This window comes from Neodiprion pinetum, chromosome 3, assembly GCF_021155775.2.
Source record: "Neodiprion pinetum isolate iyNeoPine1 chromosome 3, iyNeoPine1.2, whole genome shotgun sequence".
Taxonomy (NCBI): Eukaryota; Metazoa; Arthropoda; class Insecta; order Hymenoptera; family Diprionidae; genus Neodiprion; species Neodiprion pinetum.
Genome location: NC_060234.1, coordinates 31649502 through 31672349, shown reverse-complemented (window position 1 = coordinate 31672349; position 22848 = coordinate 31649502). Strand labels below are relative to the sequence as shown.

The 22848-nt window shown below is 38.0% G+C and overlaps 3 protein-coding genes across 4 annotated transcripts in view; 1 reads left to right on the top strand and 2 right to left on the bottom strand.

The window, feature by feature from the left end:
* Nucleotides 1–22848, bottom strand: part of mbo (nuclear pore complex protein Nup88) — a 106393-nt gene that overhangs the window by 25312 nt on the left and 58233 nt on the right. The window lies entirely within an intron of this gene.
* LOC138190718 (uncharacterized) lies at nucleotides 484–4880 on the bottom strand. The gene is made up of 2 exons (XM_069134843.1): nucleotides 2726–4880; nucleotides 484–2263 (listed from the first exon to the last, which is right to left on the bottom strand). The coding sequence occupies exons 1-2, from the start codon at nucleotides 4878–4880 to the stop codon at nucleotides 1953–1955; spliced, it is 2466 nt and encodes an 821-aa protein (XP_068990944.1). The 3' UTR covers nucleotides 484–1952.
* Nucleotides 13721–17346, top strand: PNKP (Polynucleotide kinase 3'-phosphatase). Of its 2 annotated transcripts, none has more exons than XM_046616395.2 (8): nucleotides 13721–14000; nucleotides 14262–14758; nucleotides 15003–15248; nucleotides 15335–15406; nucleotides 15499–15777; nucleotides 15892–16173; nucleotides 16292–16353; nucleotides 16669–17346. In XM_046616395.2, the coding sequence occupies exons 1-8, from the start codon at nucleotides 13793–13795 to the stop codon at nucleotides 16901–16903; spliced, it is 1881 nt and encodes a 626-aa protein (XP_046472351.1). In that variant the 5' UTR covers nucleotides 13721–13792; the 3' UTR covers nucleotides 16904–17346. The 2 variants fall into 2 exon arrangements, with proteins under 2 accessions (XP_046472351.1, XP_046472352.1); XM_046616396.2 differs by having other exon boundaries at nucleotides 13722–14000; nucleotides 16780–17346.

The window sequence follows — 22848 nt, the reverse complement described above, 5'->3', positions numbered from 1 at the left end:
AGCAAAGAGCAAGGCGCAAGGAGACGGTGGATTACCAAGTACCTTCTCTCAGTGCGACGAACACATTTATTAACAGCTTCCACCCTCTGTATACTTTGGTAGCTGTCTACTGTCTTGTCCGGGGTTGGAACGAAAAAAGACGTCACATTGTCGACGCCTTATTAATCCGGAAGCGAGGATGGGAGGTGAGAGAGGGCGAGCTTTGAAGAAATTAAAAGAACAGAGCGTATAATGTGAATACATCCATCCACTCCCTCCGCCGGCGCCCCTAACCATTTTTACTTCGCCCCAGCCAAGTATGTATGAGGCAGATAGACATCTTGAGCCTTGTCACGGTTTAAATGCGATGGTATACCGGGGTATTTTTAGCTGCAGAGTGATTCGATTATTTCTTACGTCGACTTTTGAGCTCTCGACATTTCGCTTCACTATGCATGGATAGCGTGTCCTTGGGGAAATTAGAATTAGGTAAGTATTCCTCGATTATTGACTGTGAATTTATTCGTACACTCACCATTCTCAGTAACGATTGTCATCTCTCTAACTGCTGGATGCTTAAACTGAACGAAGTTTTCTGACTTCAATGTGAGCTGATCAAGCAGTAGCAATTTTTACATTTCTTCGTACTAAATTTAATACAAAATCGGGGTTGGTGTAGTAGGTTTTGAGAAAGTTGTTGGCAGGTTATAGAATTAAAGAAGTTACGAGATAAATTTGTGCGAAGACTGTGATAAAAAAAAAAATATCTATTTTAATAAAACAATGAGAAAAGGAAAGATGAGTGATGGATATTGAATAAGAGAAGGATGACCGAAGACGAAAATAACAGGGAGAGAACTATGTGATCCTAGGCTGTTCCAAGGACCTCGTGGAGCTTCCTGGCTGCGATAGGAGAGGTCTCTTCCAACGCACTCAAAAGGGATGCATCTTGGTGGGTATTACTAAACGTTGGTCCCAGGCACTTGGTCCGGGGTTTCGGCCAGGCCATCGAAAGACCGCAAAATTATAAGCCTGAGTCCCCGATACTCGGTCGCTTCCCAGGCTACTTGAGGAGCATTTCTTAGGTCCTTGAGCCCGTTGTCTGGTATTATGCTTATCTTAAGATATTCTAGCTTATTCTATTTATTTACAAATATTTACCGGAGCAGAATGGAGTTTTGGGATTTTTTTGCCCTCATCGCCAGCGAGGCGCGCGTACGAAATTAACGTAGTTTTACAACAGTATGTGACGTAGTTATTGTATTAGAACTTGTTCTAAGTTGTGAGGAACCGTTTAACGTTTCCGAAGATCTTATATTCTGACAAAAAAACAATAAAGTAAATAACACCAGATTTTTCACCGTCATAATCACACCTAGAACTTTTTCTCCAAGTTTTAGGTTTCAGCTTTAAAGCATTAAACGAATCCATCCAGACGTAAACAGGGTTAGATTTGGTTGTGCGGAAGAGAGATAAATTTGTCAAAGGGTGATCGATATAGTTTTTTTAATGTTCATTATAAACAGAGTCAAGGTATTTCCGTCACTGTGTACGAATACAAGGGGGAAACTATTGCCAAATTCAGATTAGCAAAACTTACCCCGTTATGAATAACTTACAATTAGATTCGATTTAAAGTAGCATATGATAACAGGCAAGGAATTAGATTTTCCGTATACAGATTGTCATAAACACGATGATTGACTTTTTTCAAGTGCACGTACGGCGATATAAATGAGGAAATACGTGTGTATGACCTGAATAAAATGTATATATTACAAATAAATTTTTTCTCAACTAATGCATGAGATTCACAAATAACTTCGTTCCATTCGGCGAGGTAAGATGAGGCTTTTTGTAGCACATTTGTGTAACGCTTCGGTAGTGATTGAAGATTTTTGAAACAGAGACACATGTGTCAGTGATTTTGTCAATTCTGAACCTTGGCTATGATTCATCAAAGATTCTGCGTGCTAACTCTGTATTTTACAAGGACATTTATCTGTGTTTCCCTCTTGTTTTAACATTTTATTTGTATACATTCTTTCAATAACGTCGTAAGAACGACCAATTACAATGTTCATATCGGAAATTGCTCTGATTTGCATGGTGTTAATTGAAGATTCATTATCCTCGCTTTCACGGCCATTTTCACGAGGTGGTATCAGATAGGATATCGCGGCAAAGATAGCTTCCATCGACGTCCCGGATTTGTTAACTGCTTCGATTTCTGCACTATCGGTATCGCATTCAATATCGGCATCGCGTTGTTGATTTATTCGCGCTGGAAGAAAAAGAAATTTTGTCATAGCCTGGGCTGCGTAGACTACAACTTTCTGTACGATTTCAATTTCATCTCGTATTCCAGAAAAATGTCCTTGGTTCATTGACTCCACGATGCTATAAGTGAGCGCAATCCATTGTTTTATTGCGATGGATGTTGAGTAAACAGCGGGTTTCACGGCAGACGAAAATTCGGGCAGTATTTGTTGAGTTATTTCAAAAAAAGTGCTAATCGAAATCTCGAGGAAACCAAATGTTTTATCCATACAACGATCAATCGAAGAGGTGTTATTACTCGCGTCCTTTATCTTACCAAACATATTCATGAATGCATTATTGATCATGGAAAACGATTTTTCCCGGCCTTTTTGTATCATAGATAAACCATCAATCAGTCTCGGCTTCTTTGATTGCACGGATATGGAAAGAAATTGCAGTGGGTGAAATATATCGATAACTATACTTTTCATCAGGTTGTAGGTTCTCTTTTTGGCGGCGGTGATGCGGGTTGAAATGAGATCATTTTCCATTCGAGTCAGTGGGTAGGCTTGATTGATAACGTCGCGAATGACACTGCACACTGAGTCAAATGCAGCTACGATGGTCTCAACTGTTCTCTTTCTGTATTCATAAATCATACTTCCGAGTTGAGTGTTGTTCTTTTGGCCGAATGCATTGAACATATGTTTCATTGCAGCCGTGAAGTTCGAAGTTGCTTGTTCCTGGAAGTCTCTGACTTCAGCTAGAATTCCGGCACAATTTTGACAGTATACTAGCAGGGTCGACTGGTAAATAACCTCAATCACATTGGTAAAATGGTAATTCATTGCTGACCTTGCTGTTTCAGCTGTTGCTGAAGCTCCAGGATTGATGGTTAAAAATGTATCCATCATTAAGTTGCTTGCACTTATTAATTTATTGATTATTTCAGTCAAGTTGACCTCTGGAGCTGCGATGGAGTAATTCGTCGGCAAATAATATTTACTTCCATTCTGATTTGTGATTATAATTTTGGCTAAGAAAGTTTCTATTATTTCAAATATCATTGTAAATGCATCGCGAAAATCAAAAGACGCTTTTGTTTCGTTATTTTGAATAAGAATAATGGATGTGATTTTAGACCGGTCAGGGGAATTTTTGTTCACTAGAAGAAGTCGTATTGCGTTGAAAAAATGTTCAATGACGCTCTGGAATGCGGAGCTTAAATCGGAGCGTGCTATTATAATCTGAGCTGAAAGCTTCGCATAATTGACGTTGGTCACCGTAGAAGCCTCAACCACAAGCTCAAGTACTTGGTCCATACCAATCAATAGCGTCTCAAATTGTGAAGTTGCGTTTACTCGTGATTCGTCAATCACAGTTTGAATTTCATCCGAATACTTTTGGCCGTTTTGAATCGCCGTGAAGACAGCTTGAACTATATTCCGAGCGGTGGAAGGTATTGAATTATGAAAAGTTTCAATTTCCCCTGACGATTTTACTGCATCAAAAAAATTACTTACAAGTTTTTTCAATGCAAAATCTATCATAAAACTGGATGTCATAGCACTTGAGGATGTTCCGGAATCGGTTATTGTAGCCATACGCAACACGACGTGACTAAAGTCCTTGAAGTTGTCATACGTTTCGTCTTTTGCAATATTAATGTTGCAAGACTCAGATTCAGATGCGCTTATGTATTCGCTAGCAGCTTTATTTATCTTGGATATCGCGGCATTCGTGATACTGACAGTAACCGTTTGGGCAGCAGCCGTTGCCATTTCCTGACCCGAGTCGATAACAGAGAAGTGTCCGAACAAGTCAACACCACTTCCGGAAAGAGCGAGAGATTTCAATTTAATTGCGGTATGGATCAAATTCATCCTTTTTCTGACCGTGGCTATTGTTCTGTTCCTGTATTCTTCCAGCGTACAGCAACGACCCTGATTTTCAGGGTTAATTCCGAAAGCAGCCTTGGCCAAGATTTCCATTCCACTAAATATAAATTCTTTTCCAATCGTATTTTCTGAAATAACACTTAGCTGGATCTCCTTAAATAAAGCTTCAATTTGAGATTCGTATTTTTGGACGCCTTGTATTTTCATGAAAAGTTTCTCAATCACAGTATAGGTTGCAGAAATTGATGCGTGTAGATTATCTCCTAGTTTAGCTAAGACCTCCGAATAGCTGTCACTACACTGGTTTGAAGTATTTATTATGAGATAAATTGAGGCAAAAATATGATCAACTTCCATCATTGAGTAGTAGTCGACGACGTATCGGATGTTTGTGTTCGCCGAGGATGCCGCTGGTTGCGTTCCGGCAATTGTATTTGACACAATCAAATATGCACTATCAAAGGCGGTAAGTGTTTTGTTTTTGGCCACTCGAATTTCATTCGAGACATGCTGACTCAAGATTCCATTTTCGTCAATAAGTCTAGCCAAAATGTCACCTTGGAGATCAAAAATATGACCGATTCCTTCTATAGACAGACGAGTTGCTGTCTCTAGGTCAGCTTTTATTCCACAGTAGTCGATGTCAAACGAAGAACCGGAAGCAGTAATTGGTTGCACTAATCCGAGAGAGCACTGTGCAATTACCACGAGCACTATGAAAGTACTGATTTGGATTTTCATTTTTACAGAATAACATTTTTTTGTACAAGGCGTAGCTTATATAGAGGTCTAAATTTGTAACGCATATTAATACAGTTGCTGTTCAACCGTTCATACAGTTTTTTGAAAAACTAGGCCGGCTGTAGACGTCTGAACAAACAATTACAAGTATACTTAGCCTGTATGTTTGGTTAATGTAGTATTTGGAGCGTGACTCGATTTAGTCTAAATTTGGAGCGTATTTATTCAATATAAATAGAACTATCATGTTATTTACAATAATTTTTTCGGCTTCTTTCATGCGCAGTAATACTTCGGCGCATACGTATTACTAAGAACTTTCATCAGTGTTTTTTGTTGCTAGCATTTTTCCACTCGATCTTACAAACGTATGGGAACATCTCTTTTAACGTCAAGTTACGTCTATGTAAATAATGTCGAAAACATTTTCGTTTCCGGCATGATTGTGGTGGAAAGTATAACGTAACGAATGCTGCTGTAGAAGATTTTCTGGCTGATTGTACCTAAAAATTCTAGAGATTCGTAAATATTAAGTTTCATTGATGTAAATCATAAAATTAACATGGTTAACCCCTTGTAGCCCCGTGTAACATTTCTGTAACAAACTAAATAAGATCCTACGAAATCCATACGGAAGGTATTAATGACAAGTCCTTAAATGCTATTTATTTTAAAATTTATGATTTTGGGCTACAAGGAGTTAAATACCTAGTCTAGAGAATTTAATTTGCTGCAATGCGTGTATATAATTGATAGAAACATAAAAGCCTATTCCATAGTCATAAACGATTATATGACGCAATTTTCAATTAAGGATTTCGCTCACTAATACAATTTGGAATTCACTAAAATTCGTGAGTTTATGTCAATGCAAAAAAGAATTATCTCAGATATTTTATAGCGTAAGTAATTTATGGAACGTATTAAATTACTGACTTACGTAGGTCACCAAAGTTCTTCAAGTAACACTGCCCAACACTGTGTGAGTAATCAATCGTCGAAGAATCAATCTTTCGTACATAAGATGTGATGAATAGGAAAAAATAGGTTACACGTGTCTCAATACAATACATTAGTTTCGGAACGCAATTAGGCCAACGGCAGATGAACACTTTCATAGTATTACACAAAATTCATAACGGAACACGATTTTATCCGAAAGACGGTCTGTCTTCGATTGAACAATTCTGGAAAAGTGGGACATTTAACGCAGCGTTAAGAGTCACCCCCCCTCTACAGTCCACACGATACTTTATCTAACAATACCATATTTTCCGAGCTTTCCTTCTAAACTGATTTATTAGAGGTGCTACTACGGGAAAGTGTGGGAGGGGGGGGTCCAGTAACTTAATACTATATAAATAAAAAAAAAAAACAAACAAAGCATGACTAAAATAACATTTAAAAAGAATAAAATCGGTTGAAATATATTGAAGTAACGAGTTTTATCGTTTAGAATTTTCACTTAAAATGAACGAAGAATTGTTTTAAAAAAAATGATGATTTTTTGACGAGGTATCTTTGACTTTTAGACCAGATTTATCAATATTTTGTTGCTCAGCTGATTTAATTTCTCCGGGGGTCACGCAGTTTCAATTTTTTGCCGTTTTGGCGGTGGAGTATCGGACGACGATATAAAATATGTTGCCAATTTTTGATTTGTCTTGATCGATTATCCAATGTAACTCTGCAATATTGCTTGGTTTCCACCCATCATGACGTTTTAGAGCCTTGATATTTGTGCCACTGTTGGCAAGCAGTGTTGCAGAGGTTTTCCGAAAGGAATGCCTTGTGCACGTTTTCGGGGTATGTAATTCAGTGTTTTTCAAACTCTCGGTCGCAATCCAGGTAAAAGTAAAAAGCAAGGGTTTTGGGTCTTAGAATATAGTCTCACTAAAAAGAGAATTAAATACATCGTTTGTAAAATTACTGATATAGTTTAATTATGGACCTAGGGGGGTCGCCAGATTCGTGTTACATGTAAAGCGGTCGCGAATTCAAGAAGATTGAAAAACAACGATCAGATTGCCTTTTATTATATAATATAATATTTTTTGAAAATTTAAGAAAAATCGATCGTTCGTTACATTTCTTAGACGCAGTTCAACATATTTTTGTACTATTCCGGTGAATTGCTCTGTAATGACGAAGATGCGAGGTTTCTTTATTTTGGTGGTTCGAGATTAACGACCAGCAAGTCTCCTTGTTGTTTCGCAATGTCTTCGAGTTTGATATTGACCAATTCATTACTCCAGTAAGTTTTGGTGATTTAAAAAATGCGAGCAGCCTGTAATGTACGTATTACATTTAGATATACGAAAAAATTGAAAATTAATGTTGTAAATATGTATTGTACTTGAAAAATTACCTTCGTCATGAAAGCTGTGAATGTCAGATAATTTCCAATCTCGATTTATTCTTCGATTTTTACAGTCGCTTTTCGCATAGAATAAGTGAACTATAGCTGACCGTGGAACTGGCTTGTCATATATACATATATATGTTGTATATTTCATATATATTAGGAAAATTTTTAAATCGTAGATATAATGTGTACATCTCTAACTCAGTCATTGCTAACGTACATCGCTGATAATGTTTATTATAAATAATGTTGAATAAATAAAATCACGGCACATTAAACATGGCCGATTGGAATTACCGACTTGTTGAATATTCGCCGCTTCTACGATTTCAGAACTTATTACACTTCCGACAGGGAGTTAGGGGCGTGTAAAAGCACACCCGTAATCCGGGAAAACCTATTCCATCAGATACCTTTCCGTAAATATGGCACACTTTAACGAGGTAATTTTCAGGCGACAGGAGCCCACTCATGATGCACAACGATATGAAAATAATGCACAAGAACTTGAAATACAAGTTCGGAAATTGGGCGATTTCCGGTGAGTGCGAAGTTTGCAGTGTAATTCGCTAAGGCGAATACTACTTAGTGTGAGAGACCCAGATAGACTCGGACAAGCTAGAATGGGTAATTCTTGTATAAAAATTGCATCTAGTTAGTTTTGAATTAAACGGTTTAGAGACCCTAAGAATGTTAGGAATTGCGACTTGCCTTGATGAATATCAAATCTTGGAATTGCTTTCGTACATCGTATTATAGTAGCTTTAAAACCCTCACTCGTTAAAGCTCGCCCGGGGTCGGATGCCTTAGTGTAACTGGTTTTTGTGTTCGTACGCTAGCTACGCTCGCTTACTCGTTGTCAGTGTTTTACCAGATGATACGAGATTTACCAGATACCTCACGCCCTCGATGCTTGAGGATTGTTCAATGGGTAATAAATGTTAGTCCGCTAGTCCGGGAAGTCGAGTTTCATCGAGTAGCGGACCTCGAGTGCAGTAACTACGAAGCGCTAGTCCTGGAAGTCGAAATCCACAAGGTAAAGGACCTGGACAGCCAAAACCACGGAGCGCTTGTCCTGGAAGTCGAGTTTCACCAGGTAGCGTACCCGAAGTGCAGAAACTACGGAGCACTTGTCCTGGAAGTTGAGTTTCAGCAGGTAGCGTACCTGGAGCGCAGAAACCACAGAAAATTACTCGTAAAGTTCAAAAGTCAGCAGATCAAGGACCTGGACAGCCAAAACTACGGAGCGCGAGTCCTGGAGGTCGAGATCTATCAGGTAGCGGACCTAGAGCGCAGAAACTACAGAGCGCTTGTCCTGGAAGTCGTGTTTCATCAGGTAGCGGACCTGGAGCGTAGAATCCAGGAGGTAGAGAACCCGGTAGGTACTCGAAATCCGCGGAGCGCGATTCTCATACGTCCATTCTACTGCGCGGTTGTTTCCAGACTGAGGAATTCGGCTAGCTAATTTTCGTCGTCGACGGTTACTATAGATCGATGACGTCAAGAGAAAAAAAATTTTGGGTGACGTCACTTTCTGAACATCCGAACATCCGCACATCCAAAATTTGGTTTCGAACTATAATACTATGTATGATGTGTGACGTCTGATGTATGATGTATGATTTGTAGTTACTATAATATAGAGATTAATAAAAATCCGTACAGTTACGTCATATTTAAGTTGAATCAAATTGATGATCTGCAAAAGATACATTACATTATTATCATTACTACTACTACTGCTATTACTATTACTATCACTAGTATTGTTGTTGTTGTTGTTGGTGTTTTCTTCGTCGTTATTCTAATTATTATTATTATTATTATTGTTATCATTATCAACATTATCATTACTATTTTATGAAAGGAAGGAATATAAAAATTATATTTGAATAACATACCTATTTTTATTTAAATTATTAATTTTAAGTGTTGTCAGACATGATATTTTTCAGTTAATAGGGCTTGTAAAATGTAACATAATATGATGTTAGTTCCGTAGTGACTTTCAACCAACGCAGATGCACAAATTCAGTTCTCTTGAAGTTGTTTTCATCAGAAAAATAGGTACTTTTTATCCTATGAGAAGACAGTATCTACGATAAAGTTATTTTCCAGTAGAAAAGTTGACGGGCCAGGCAGCAGAATTTTACTGCGTAGAAAATTACTACGAAATGAATATGTAAATCTTCCTTTATAAACTAGCTAACCTCCGATTTCAGCTGTGAGTTACTAGAACGAAATGTCTACTTAGCTTCCGTGTCAAAAAGATTCAGTGATCTTGCACTAAGTACATAAATAATAATAATAATAATGATAATAATTTAAACAAGGGCGGTATTATCCATGAATTCATTCATCAAACAGTTCACTATAAAGTTGAAGACAACATCGCACATAGCCTTAAAATGGACTATCACTCTTGATTTGGCGACTTCTATTGAAGATGAGTCGTATTTAAAACGAGGATGTTTTTCGGGACGGAGGTTCTTCGTATAGTCTTCAAATGCAGCGAACATAGTTTCAAATGCAGCCTCGCTCTGGTTACCCGCTGAGAATTCTGCGTTATTGAGCTCATGTGTGGATTTATGGCTTTCCTGGTCGATTCTCATAGGTATAAATAAGTTTTTGACGATAACTTCGGATAAGCAGATTACTGTTCTTTGCATGATTACAATTTCACGGTAGATTCCAGAAAATATTCTTTGTAGGATCAATTGAACGATGGCATAAATACTTGAAGTGGCTGATCTTAGTGCGACATACGTTGGGATCCGGACAGTCTTTACAGCTGAAGAAGTTTTGTGGAAGACTCTTGTTACTGCTTCTTGCATTGCGTCAACTGCTCTCTTTATGCAAATGTACGTCCTGTTCTGGGCGCGATCAATGATAATGGTATCATTAGATTGTGAATTGGAAGCGTCATTCTTGAACATATCAAATAGGGTGCTGATTCCTTCGGACATCCCATCGTATGCGATCTCTCGTTGCGTTTGTATTTCATTAATACAATGTAAATATCTGGACTGCCTCGTAGAAGTAAGTTGATACACAAAGTAGTCTTGTACAGCGTTGTACTCGGATTTGACTTCTTTTTTCTTATTGAGAAGGAAAGAATATCGTGAAATTTCAACGAGAAGTCGACTCAATTTGTTACCAATCCTAGAAGATGGATAAATTTGCCCGAGGAGAGCTTTGATTCCAGCAAATCCCGTCGTAGCTTCATTCAAAATTGCTTTATTGGCGTGATTTCGTTGTTGTTCGATCTTAATTCCAATTTGGCTATTGCCCGGCGAGTCGCAAACCAATGGCTCGAAAGTAGAATTGACGAAACGGGAACTGTAAGATTTTGCATCCTCCAGGATGGCAGTCAAGTTATCTAGGACGTTGGTACAGTTTTGACAGCAGTATAATTGTATTGCGTTATTCACCGCCGCAAGTAAATTCTTCGCTGCGTCACGTACTTCCGGCCGAGCTACTTCGACGTTATCGGAAGCATCAGGTTTGCTCTCTACAATTGAGTTAAGAGGAATTTGTGCTGTGCTTAAGACAGCATTGGACAATTTCATATTCATAGCTTGAGCCGTACTAGAATTATTGCACTGCAGATGAACCTCCTTTCCAGTTCGGACTGCGGCGTTAATTTGTTCCTGTATTTCGGCAATCATATTAAACACTTGATTGAATTCAGTGGAATATTCAAAGTAAGTTTTGTCCTGATTCTCTTGAATTTCTAATAATATATCCGTCTGTTCGGATAGACCGAATACATTATATAACGCAAGAATTCGCAAATTGTTGGTCATGTATTGAAATAGGCTCACAACATCCAAGTATGCACGAGTAGTAGATAATTGGATCTCAGATAAGACGACATCAGATCCATTCTGAGAACCTCTGCAATGAAAGGCCTCAAGTCCATTGAATATGTCATTTATTGCAAACTGGTATTGTTTGGTCGCATTCGCTTTGGAAGCGTCAAACGCACGTTGAATTTTCTCGGGAAACTTTTGGCCGTTCTTGATTACCATCGCGTAGCTTTGTTCCACCGAAGTTTTGGCAGCAGCAAGTGAATCGTTTCTCCTGTGTACGATCGTAGGTTGCGATGCGGTACAATTTGCGGTTTGGTTCAATCTAAGTACTGCAAATATGTTTTTAACTATTTGCTCCGATAAGTTGGTAAAACCTGAAGATTGGCAGGTCATAGAAGAAGTCGATGAAGATTCTCCGAAAAGTGATGAAACTATATTGAGATACAGTAAATCCGCTTTCTGGAAATCGGCAATTGTTTTATCTTCAGCAATATCAATCGTGGAGGATTTACAATCAGATGAACTTTTCTCATTGCAAGAAGTTTTGGTTATCTCCGATTCCATTGCATCAAAAATATTATCAATACCTGATCTAAGGCTGACAGACAGCATTTTTTGGACTGAATCAAGGTCAAAGAAGTTTTGCAACAACTCATTTTTGCTCGATGAATCACTGCTAGTAATCATTTGAAGTACACCGTACATATATTTTGTCTGCGACCTAAGTGGGAGCATTGATTTCTGTCGTGTTTCTTCCAACTTGCAGTAACAGTCCTCTCTTCGATCGCCATCGTCGGAACTAAAACCCGTAAGAATTTCAATTCCATCGTAAACAAAACCAAATACTTTAATGCATTCGGCAGCTGCTTTAGTTATGGCGTTCTCAATAACAGCTTCCATTCCAGGTTGGACTGCGTTCCTTTGTATTGGCAGGAAAGTTGCTCTAATCGCTGTGATGCATGCGGAACGGGTGGCGTTGCGTCTTTCGGCGATTTTAGCCTCCACTACAAAATCCCTACGATTACCTTGTAGATTTGATACTTCCATGATTGAATCAGTCACATTATTAATAAAGTTAGTTGTTTCAGACCGTACAATGCTTCGAGCCATACTATCCAGTGAAGAAGCTTGCGTTTTTGGCCTTGTAGCTATGTATGTGTTTATAACATTATCCAACCCCATCGTTAATGCACCGCTTGCTTTGTCTCGGGTCATCATGATATTGTAGAAATCATGTTGACAAACGTTGTCCACTTCATCGGATAATTTTGTACCGATATCCCTCATAAGGGTAAAACAAAAATTGATACCTCTTTCCAACTCTAGTAGCGAATACTCTTCGCTTAATTGAATCACACGCGATGAATCACTCACGGATCCATACTGAGTTACAGACGTAGTAGTTGATTTCGTTCCAAAACAGCAAGATACTACCATTGAAAGCACCACAAACATAATACGTTGGTTTTCCATTTTGTTGGAATGTGGCTCTATTCATTTCTAATCGCTTTATATACTACTTTGTATTGTTGACAATATATTTAAATTTATGTCGATACAGGTGACGCTAAGTCAGTCGGATAATTATTTGATAAGCTAGACTAAATTTTAACATTTGAACGTGCTAAGCTGTAACTACTGTTTACGTTTGTATTAAAATTTAAAAGTAGTTCAATGAGTTTCTGTGGCATAAGGAATATAACCCAGTTTGATCTACATTAGATACATATTTGCGTATTGCAAATGTATTACCATAAGAAATTAAAAATTTCATACATGTATGTATTCACCCTACGTGGAAGTAAAGGCTCGCACAGGCGCTTTTCACGAATACTCAATATTAAAATAAAATAACGAAAGAAACGAAATAATGAAATAAATAGAAAAGTAATTATTGACAATAAAAAATAATAACGCAAGAATTGTTGGGCGCCAGGCACTAACTGTAAGTGCCATGACACTAGAAACGGACAAAAACAAAATCTTAATAAATAAAAGGAAATTGAATAAACCTCAACCAAATGATATGCTCGGCCGTCATGTCAGTGAGTGGTGAAGAGGAACGTGGGGGCGGAGAGTAAAAGGGTTACACACGCAAAACGAAATGGTTAATAGAAAAAATAGAAATTCCTTTTTGGGACAGGAATGGCAATCCTCGACTATACTACCTTGCACAAGCGGTCCCGAAATGGTTGAAATTACAGGATGCGATATCTACCACTTCGTCCGCGTCGCGGCGGGATCAGTGCTAATAATCGGCAAAAACCAAAACGTAAGATTAAAAATAATTTGAAAGAACCTTCTAGTAAAATATTTCGCGAGAAGATTGTGCCACGTAAGGTAAGTGTACCAGTTATGATCCTGTCCAAAATATTGACCTGTTTTGGTTGTATCTGTTTGATCCTTAGTTCTAAAATTGGCAAAAATTGGTTTTAGCCGTCGAAAAATTCACAATTTGCGCCGTCATTTTATAATTTTATAGAATAAAAGGATCAGTAATTGGGTCTACACGTGTATGTCAATAACTGGTACACTTGCCTTACTCTGCGTCGTAGGCAACCGGCGATACCGCCGCGTTTATCCAGCTGCCTCCAATCACCACAATCGTGCTCCTACGATCTGCGAAGAATCAGACGGAAAATCACAAACTCTGGCACGGTGCGTCGCGCGTCGTTGCTGTTGGCTGCTGCTGGCAGCGTTCGATCAGCTCCAGCCGCGTCTGACTCGCAAGGTAAATGGATTCCGGCGCGTGTTTCTCGGCTACAACGAAAATCTCCGCGGTTCTCTGTTGTTTAATTAAGATGAGCGTGCCTCCGCAAAGTTGTTACATTTTCAGCGACGACAAATCGCTGCCGCCGATCTATCTTGCTGACGAAACGCCAACTTTCGTCGGGAGAAGCGTCGCCACCCAAATAACTGACGTTAAGTGCTCCAAGCAGCAAGGTTAGTTTTCCTTCGACCATAACCTAGCTTAACATGACCGTAACATCAATCTAAACACATTCTCGCCTCGAATTCGGACCCTGTAGGCCCGTCTCACTCACCAGAATGTTTGATTCAACAAGAAAAACGTCAAATAGAATGGCGAATTATGAACAAATCGTACTTTTTTCATAATCATTGTTTCAAGTTGCTTTATTATTCATTTTTACATTAGGTGAATATATCTGGTGAATTATTATTTTTTTCATGTGAATTCACCAGTATGGCTTTATGCAAGCTATGCGGATTACAAAGTATTTGTCAAACAAGTCGGCTCTCACTCGTCCGGCTTTAACGGCTTCAAAACGCAGAAGAATGTGAAATTTATCGCCAAACACGGAGACTGTTTGGAAATGCTTTACAATAAGTACAAATACCGTATAGAATTCAATCCGCCGCCGGACGAGAAGGCCGAGAGCGGCAGTCTCAAGAAGAGAATTTACGTATCTAGTTCCGATGGTGAAGAGGATGGGGTGAATCCGAGTAAATCAGCAAAAGCTAAGAAATTCAAAATCCTAGATGAGAATATCGACCCAGATATGCAAACTCCTGAAGATCATGTAGAAGATAACGTGCCAGCTAACGGCAGCGGAGAATGCAACCAAACGGAGGATTTGGAATGTCAGGAAAATTCAAAGCCGACAGAGCAAGAACTTTGGGAAGACATTGATAAGGCTTTACTAATATATACAAGCAAGGGTGTCGTAGCACGATCCAAAGTTAGTACGTGATTAAATGAATTTCATAGCCGTAGTTGTGCTATACAAATTGAATCATTAGGTACTTTAGAGTTCGAAGAAAATGAAGCATAGTTTTGGTCTTGAAAATTCGTTAACGTCGCACTTTAAAAGTCAGGGAACTTCCATACAAATAAATATTCATCATTCAATTTAAACAGTAAAAACTTTGTGTTAAACTATAATATAAAAAAAGAAATCTCGAATATATTTTATGTTTTCAAAGATAGCAGCCTATGATATGGATGGTACCTTGATAAAGACGCAGTCAGGGCATGTTTTTCCCAAAGATCATAACGATTGGCAATTAATTTTCTCTGAGGTGCCCGGAAAATTGAAGAAATTGCACAAGGAAGGGTATAAAATAGTAATATTTACAAATCAGGGATCACTTAGTCTCGGAAAGTGGAAACCCAGTGATTTCAAAGTAAAAATTGAAAGGATTATCCAAAAAATTGGAGTTCCGATACAGGTGCAGTTATGATTTTTATGACCTACGTAACGAAGGAAACTGTAATACTGTAACCAAAAATAATCGCAAATATTTCGATAAAAAAGGTGTTCATAGCTACTGGAAAAAGTATATACAGAAAACCGTTGACCGGGATGTGGGATTCGCTGGTTAACCATGTATGTGCGCAAGATTAAATTCAATTTACACTATGATTGATGTATTCGAAGGCTTCTCAGGGGAATAATATTAATGTAACATAAATTTTTAGAAAAACGAAGGAGTAACTGTGGATAAAGATTCCTCTTTTTTTGTCGGCGATGCAGCTGGAAGAAAGAAAGATTGGGGGCCAAAAAAAAAGAAAGATCATTCGAGTGCCGATCGATTATTAGCTTTGAATTTGGGTTTAAAATTTCAAACACCAGAGGAACATTTTTTGGGACATAAGCCAGCGCCGTGGGAACTACCTAAATTTGATCCAATGAAATTGACCGAAAATACAGATGTAACAGACCCTCCTACGGCTAAGCTTAAATCAGACAAGCAGGAGGTATCGCGTCGTTTCAACTTTTCATTTCAGCTATCAGATGTTAATGTATTTTTGTAATTTTCAACAAAAGTAATTGATTTTTGGCCATGTGACAAAAAATTACCTTCTTAATAGGTGATAATTATGGTCGGCAGCCCTGGTTCAGGTAAATCACACTTTGCTAAAGTACACTTGCCTACTTACCGTCGGATAAACCGAGACACCTTGGGCAGTTGGCAAAAGTGTATTTCAGCATTGGAACAAGCACTATCCGAGGGAAAGAGTGCTGTTGTGGATAACACTAACCCAGATCCAACTGTCAGACAGAAATATATCGATGTTGTCAAGGCACGGGGGATTCCGGTGAGATGTTTCTTAATGGGGACGGAACTCGAGCATACAAAACATAACAACAAGGTACCGATTATTAAATCCTTAATAGTACAAGTTATACAAAGAAATTTAGAATCGATTCACGAGAAGGCGTTGTGGAACAACTTTAAGTAAGTGAATAAATCATTTGCTTTTATTATAGTTTCGGCAGCTCACAGACAGCTTACATGACACGATAAGCGACGCAATAATCCACGCGTACATGTGAGTAGACAGTCATATTCATTACATTCTGTTGACAGAAATAACTGAAGATATAATTCAGGTGACGGTAAATGTAGTGTTATGATATAAAGTCGATTAATTGAATGACTAAATTCTATTACAAAAATTCGGTAAAGTTTTTTTTTTTTTTTTTTTTCTTTCTTGGTAATTGATGCAGTATGAAGTATTTCACTAAGGGTGGCAGCCTGCTTTTGTAGTCTTAACACAGGTGGTTGGGCAAAAATGTGACAACGCCGTTACTATAGCTAGTCTAGGTATATTTGAGATCTGATGTTGTTTCCTTTGTATTGTTAGTGACACAAAGTCGCAAGTAATATGGCGCTGTATCAGATTTGTGAAGCTACTGCTACTGTTGATCTTACGATTCTGCACGAACTTCGACCTCATGAATGATGAACATTACAGAAAGAATTTTAAGCCGCCAACGATGGACGAAGGCTTTACCGAAATCGTCAAGATCAACTTTGTGCCAAAGTTTAAAAACGAAAAAGACAAGAAGCTTTACCAAATGTACCTGCTGGAAAAGTGATTCCTCAAGAATTTTATACTCCTATAATTAACACTTAAGCCTTTTCCAGTAATGTGATTAGATTTTATGTATACGACGATTATTTATATAGTTAATATTATTATTATTCAAGAGTTGAACAAAATTTTGCCATTCTGATTTTCCAAGCAATGGCTATGCGAAATTATTGACGATTCCAGTGTATAGTTTTTTTCAAAAACTGTTTTATAGTATTACTCGAGTAAATAGTTTTTCCTCATTTAATGTAAATTTCCTTTTTTTCTGAAGTGGTTTACACGGTCGATGATCGATAAGTTTTTTCCAAGTAATTGCTTTCGACGTAGAGATTAAATTTATTGATTTTATTGTGAAGACGGGAACGAAAGTGTTATTGTACAATGATTTTAGTTACCGATTGTTAATCATGATGTAACATCGTGCTGAATAAAAAAAAAATTTCGTACATTAAATCTTCCATATTCATAGTTACTCGTAGTGTGTATAGTTACTTGTAGTTCACCCAATCCTTCTTAGGTATAACATGAAATACCGTAGCGGAGTACCGTTTATATTTATATTGTGAAAAACGTCGTTTGCAACCGGAATCGATTAATTAATATGATTCTCGAATTTTTGATGAATCGTTATAAAATGTGATTTCGCGATTAATTTCGGTTGAGAAATGATGCATCATAGCTATCTTGAAAGATAATAAAATTGAGATGATAATTGAAAAAATAAAAATTGTCGTATTCCGATCGACGATTATAGGGTAAAATATACGAGAGTTAAGCTTGTATACTTTCAATCAAACGCAGAGCCATACACAGTGATATTTAAAGTATTGAAAAAAGAAATTCTCCAAGGTCTCGAAATATCAGAGTTAAGTTAAGACCCTCGGGGTACTTCTGACGTTGAATTCATGTCGTATTCATGCTAATCAGGGTTAAGTCTGTAGCACGATAATGGAAAGAAACATTATAAAAATACTGGGCGGCAGGGTTGGTTCAGTCTTGATATAAGCAGGCGATGCTTCGGCGGCGAATAACTGGAAAAACGCTGGAAATACAGGAATTACGTTGAGCCTGGTAATTATTTTTCGTGCCCTTGGGTATAGGGAAATAGACAGGAGTTTTTCCTTCCCATTCTCCCTTCTTCTCGACCGCCGGCAAGCCCCGAGCGCGGATAACGACGTAGCAAAGAATTATAAAAAGAGAAGGGCCGAAGGGGGATGAGGCGAGATGGGGATGATATTAATGCATCAGGATTTAACCTCCACCCTCGGCCGAAGCATGAATGTTTATTAGTGCCAACATTTTTGCCCGGGGCTCCTTTTTCCCCCGTGATATGCTAACGGCGCTCGATCTGCGAATCTAATCGTCTTCCAGTAATATTCCCTGCCAATTTTCCAAGCACGTTTTTTTACAATTAGTTATTCTTTGTAATTACCTATCCTCCAAGTTCAGAGCGAGACTCTCAATAGCTTTGGTATTTTCATTTGAAAAATTGATAGTTAATTTTCACGGACTTATTTGCTCTCGTGTCTCTCCGCTTGAAAGTTCCACAAAAGACGGCATTGTAACCCCGAAACTTAAAGTTATCCATCACATAAATGTTACATTTCACGTATATCCAATCATTTGGTTATCCCACGCCGATAAAGCAGTCAAGCAATGCTTTTTTTCGACGTAATTTACAAATATTGACAATTTAAACTAAAAACTTATTAAATTCATCAAAATGAATTATAACTTATATTACTCAAGGATAGTTTAGCTTTTTATTAGTGAAAATTATTGAAATCGATTTAGTAGTTTCAGAGATTACCCCCTACGTATAAACCAATAAATTTGACCTCTTTATAATTTTAGTACAGATTCAATTGTGTTACACTTCATTAGTTTTGAGAAATTCTATTACGCGGGACCTTCAGCATCAATTCTGCTCTGATTCATTCTCTCATTATTTGGAATTCAAGATTTTATCAAAGGTATATTCATACATATATATATATATACATTAGGCGCATTATTGCGACAGTTTGTTCAAGCTCTTGATGGAAGGTAAATTTCGATTTTCACGCTAATTGTTTTGACAATTCGTGCTGCAGTTGTTTGAATATCCGGCAATCCCATTCAAAGTTGACTCAATACGTATAGGTATAATGCAGTGCGTTATTTATCGCCAGATTTTGCAACAGTATTTGTTTATCATAATTATAACAACCGCTGTGTCTGTGTCTCCTTCGACCCGAATATACCGTACAGTGTTTACAAACAAATGCAGTAACAAATTAAAGCAGTAGCAAGAAACGATTGTAAAATGCATATTGTAGCCTTCTTTCACAGGAGTGAAAGGCATGAATTAGAGGATGGGAAGGATCGCCCCCGTGTCCTCGCATCCCTTGTCTTGCTTGTCAGCCCCGTCGTTCCTTCCTGGGTGTCTAAAGGTCGGGCATATAATGTACGTAAGGATGGCAAATGAGGATGTTAGGCAAATAATGCAAGGCAAACCCGTCCTGAGATATAGTCCGGCATTTGTCCATATTAAGGCAGTGTCAGCTCGCACTCGGTTGTAGGGATGGACGAAAAGAGGGGCGGGTGGGTGGCAGAGGGTCGGAGGGAGGGCGGGGGGGGGGGGGGGGATGAAAATTATATTGCCACCACGTCACCTGGTATTAGTCAACCTCGCATACCAACGATAACTATGTGTGTTTTGAGCACCCGTTATATCGCTACGTGTCACATTTCTCTGTTGGAAGATAAACGTAAACTCCGTGTGTTGTAATTTCGTTTATGCAATGGACATTGTGCCACAGGGTACTCAGAAAAGGGCTCGCCATCTCGTACCGGAATCCCGCCAAAATTCACCAATTTGTAATAGTCGGTACATATACAATCCTTAGTTCAATGTACAACTTGCGTATAAATATTCGACATTTTTAAAGAAGCGACGCCGTATGAACAATGCATTTTTTGTAGCATCATTAAAATCACAGTTAAATTCTTTCCGCAATTATTTTAATCCATAAATTTCACATGACAAAATACGATTTATGAGCTTGCTCAAAAAATTTTTCGATCATCGATCATTCTTTTATTACTTGTGTCAAGTATGTTTTGTTACTATAAAATATAGAAACGTTTACCGTCAAAGAAACACCAAGTTTTAACGCATGATCAAACAAGTAATGCTTTTTTATCATTCGACAAATTTTCCAATATTCATATTTTTACGGACACCTTGACGGGATCAAATTGAAATAACACCGTATTTGAAATTTCGAAAAATTTTCTAGAACAGCGCGTTCAGATGAGAAGAATTTCAGCGCGACAGGTGAAACGAATGTGGATGGCAAACGAAGTAGCCAGTCGGGCAAATAAATCAAGAGGTAATCACGTAATATCCTAATGCTCTGTTAAGTTGACCGAAGGCGGTCCTGATGCGACATCCGATAAAATATAGTACCCTGGTTTTCGTTTTAATTTACCATATCGTCGACACGTGCGTGCTTGCCAAAATGTTTTTTTGATAAGATTAGCTGGGCCAGATTGGCGATAAATGCTCTTCAAATTTTGTACATTCGGTACAGCCCAATTTACTTTATGGTCGATCTTATCCGAAAACAAAAACTTGCCAACCGCGCTAAGTGTTATTCCCCCCGTTCCCCCTTGCCGTCAAACCAACCGACCTGTGGCGGGTGATTTCAACGCGTTTCAAAGCTAATCTAGTTTCTACAAACGCAGCCATCAACTTCATTGAAATCAGCTTATTATTTATTCATAAAACCACGTACCGTAGCTACAACGACTTGTAACCTTGTAAATAATTGATTAATTTGAAATGAAAAAGTCCAGTGATAAGTGAAAACTAAAAGCGAACGTGTATAATCTTATTATCAGAATAAAGTAATGTTTATGAAAATTGTTAGTTGCTGGTTCGTTACTCAGACAGAACCCAAAGTACATATAATATACGTATAATATATGTGATATGAGTAATGTATGAAAATATCTTTTGCTGACGCGTTCAAATGTTTCAATAGGTATAAGCATATATATTACATTTTGGGTCATTAAACTGTATTTTACAAGTAATTCGATGTATCACGTACGTATCGTATGATAATTTATCATATATTGTTTGAATAAATACACGCATATGTGTCCATATTATTGTTCTCAATAAAAACGAGTTGTATATGCTAATATTTAATTTGCATGGCCCGCAACGAAATCTTCCTTCAATAAAAAACCATTATGAATATAAAGGTTTTAATCTACCGATTCTATATCTGCTTTCCATTTTTTGCTGTCACGTACAATACGTTAGATGGTTTGATTTTTTTTTTTTTGTTAAAAATTCAGAATTTGTTATCTTTTGTTTTTGCATTTACACTACTTTAATCTATTTAAACAGTTTCTGTACATACAAAGTCAGTTCGAACTGATCGAAAGAGAAAGAAAGATATCGCTTAACGTTGTTTTCACACCGATGCGTTTAATCTTACAAATAGATGAACGAATGATTAAAAATAATTAATATTCACAGTTTTCTCTATACAAGTTTCTACACTTCTGATTTATTCATTTAGTCTTCTCTCTATCTAATAAAAAAGTTTCGAACAAATGAACTGGTAAAAAAGATTACAATAACAATAGTATACGCATGAAGTTGGCGGTGAGGTGAGATGCCGAAAACAAAACAAAACGCATCTAGCAAACAAAACTTCCTTTGAACGCTGTCATCGGCTGTTTATGACAGTCTTTGACAAATATTTTTATAGGTATCCGTTTCTGACACGCAAAAAATAAACATGCAAACGAGAATTATCAAGATGATTACCGACGGAAATTGTCTTTTTCGCGCGCTGGCGTATCGTGTATACGTCACTCAAGATCGACACGCAGAGGTGAGACTGAGTATCGTTTCAAATATATCATACTGGCAAACATGTCAGCAGAAGTAATGAAACAGAACTCGAGGAGAGTTATATCAGAGAAGAAATAGGTTTCCTCGGATCCTGTAAATCCTTGATCCGGTTAACCGCTAAGTAACGGCCTTCCCGGTTTCTTTGTAGTTTCGGACATCGTCCTTTCTGTCTTCGATGTTGAAAGAGCCAGACAGAATCTCCGGGATTAAATTTTATACCCCTGGCTCGAATATCATAACCAGTTTTTAATTTTTCCGAAGCCATAGAAATTCTACTTGTAGCAAAGCTATGAATTTCTTTTACTATAGGGAAAATAATAACTATAGCAAAATAAGTCGCCAAATGCAATTGGGGATGCGTGGCATCGGGGGTTTTGTACATGTGAGTGGATTCGTTTACGAAAACAATCTGAGCAGACCTGCATAGGGAGCCAATAGCAATGTCGGGTTGATCGGAAACAACCGATCAACAGTTGCGGACCTGTCATCAAATCAGTCTAAGCGATTATCTTTGTAGTTTGAATCTCGTACTCTAAATAATGAGTTTTCTTTTTTTTCTTGTGTTAACGGAATATTTCTTGTCACAGACAAACAACCATTAAAACCTGCAGCTCGGAATTGCGAACGTGAAGAGCCAAGCAAAGTCCATTACAGATACACACAGCATAGCAGTTGGGTCTGGTGTCGCGAACGGGTCTCTACTAATATGGCAAAAGCCAATTAAGACTCTTGAAACATTCACGTTCACTTAGGCTGTACAACGACGGGAAAGTTTGAAGCCTGTCAAATGGTCGCCAAGGTAGCAATTAATCCATGCGACGAGGCGCGTGGCGATATTTTCGTGAGAAAAATCGGTAAGTCGGACTTGTTGACCGCGTGTAACGCATAAGAGGGTTCGTACATTTGCCGGTGGTTAGTTTTCGAGGTTGGGTCAACCGGGGGTCACTGGAGTAACGCGAAACAGGGTTGTTGGGATTAGCTGCGCCACGGGAACAAGTTCAACTTTATAATGACCGTAGTAATACGTCGAGTCC

Coding starts and splice junctions, on each gene's coding strand:
- LOC138190718 (XM_069134843.1), bottom strand. CDS start 4,880: ATGAAAATCCAAATCAGTACTTTCATAGTGCTCGTGGTAATTGCACAG. Junction 2,264..2,725: donor AACCTACAACCTGATGAAAA/GTATAGTTATCG, acceptor TTTTTCTTCCAG/CGCGAATAAATCAACAACGC.
- PNKP (XM_046616395.2), top strand. CDS start 13,793: ATGGATTCCGGCGCGTGTTTCTCGGCTACAACGAAAATCTCCGCGGTT. Junction 14,001..14,261: donor TAAGTGCTCCAAGCAGCAAG/GTTAGTTTTCCT, acceptor TGAATTCACCAG/TATGGCTTTATGCAAGCTAT. Junction 16,354..16,668: donor GCAATAATCCACGCGTACAT/GTGAGTAGACAG, acceptor TTGTATTGTTAG/TGACACAAAGTCGCAAGTAA.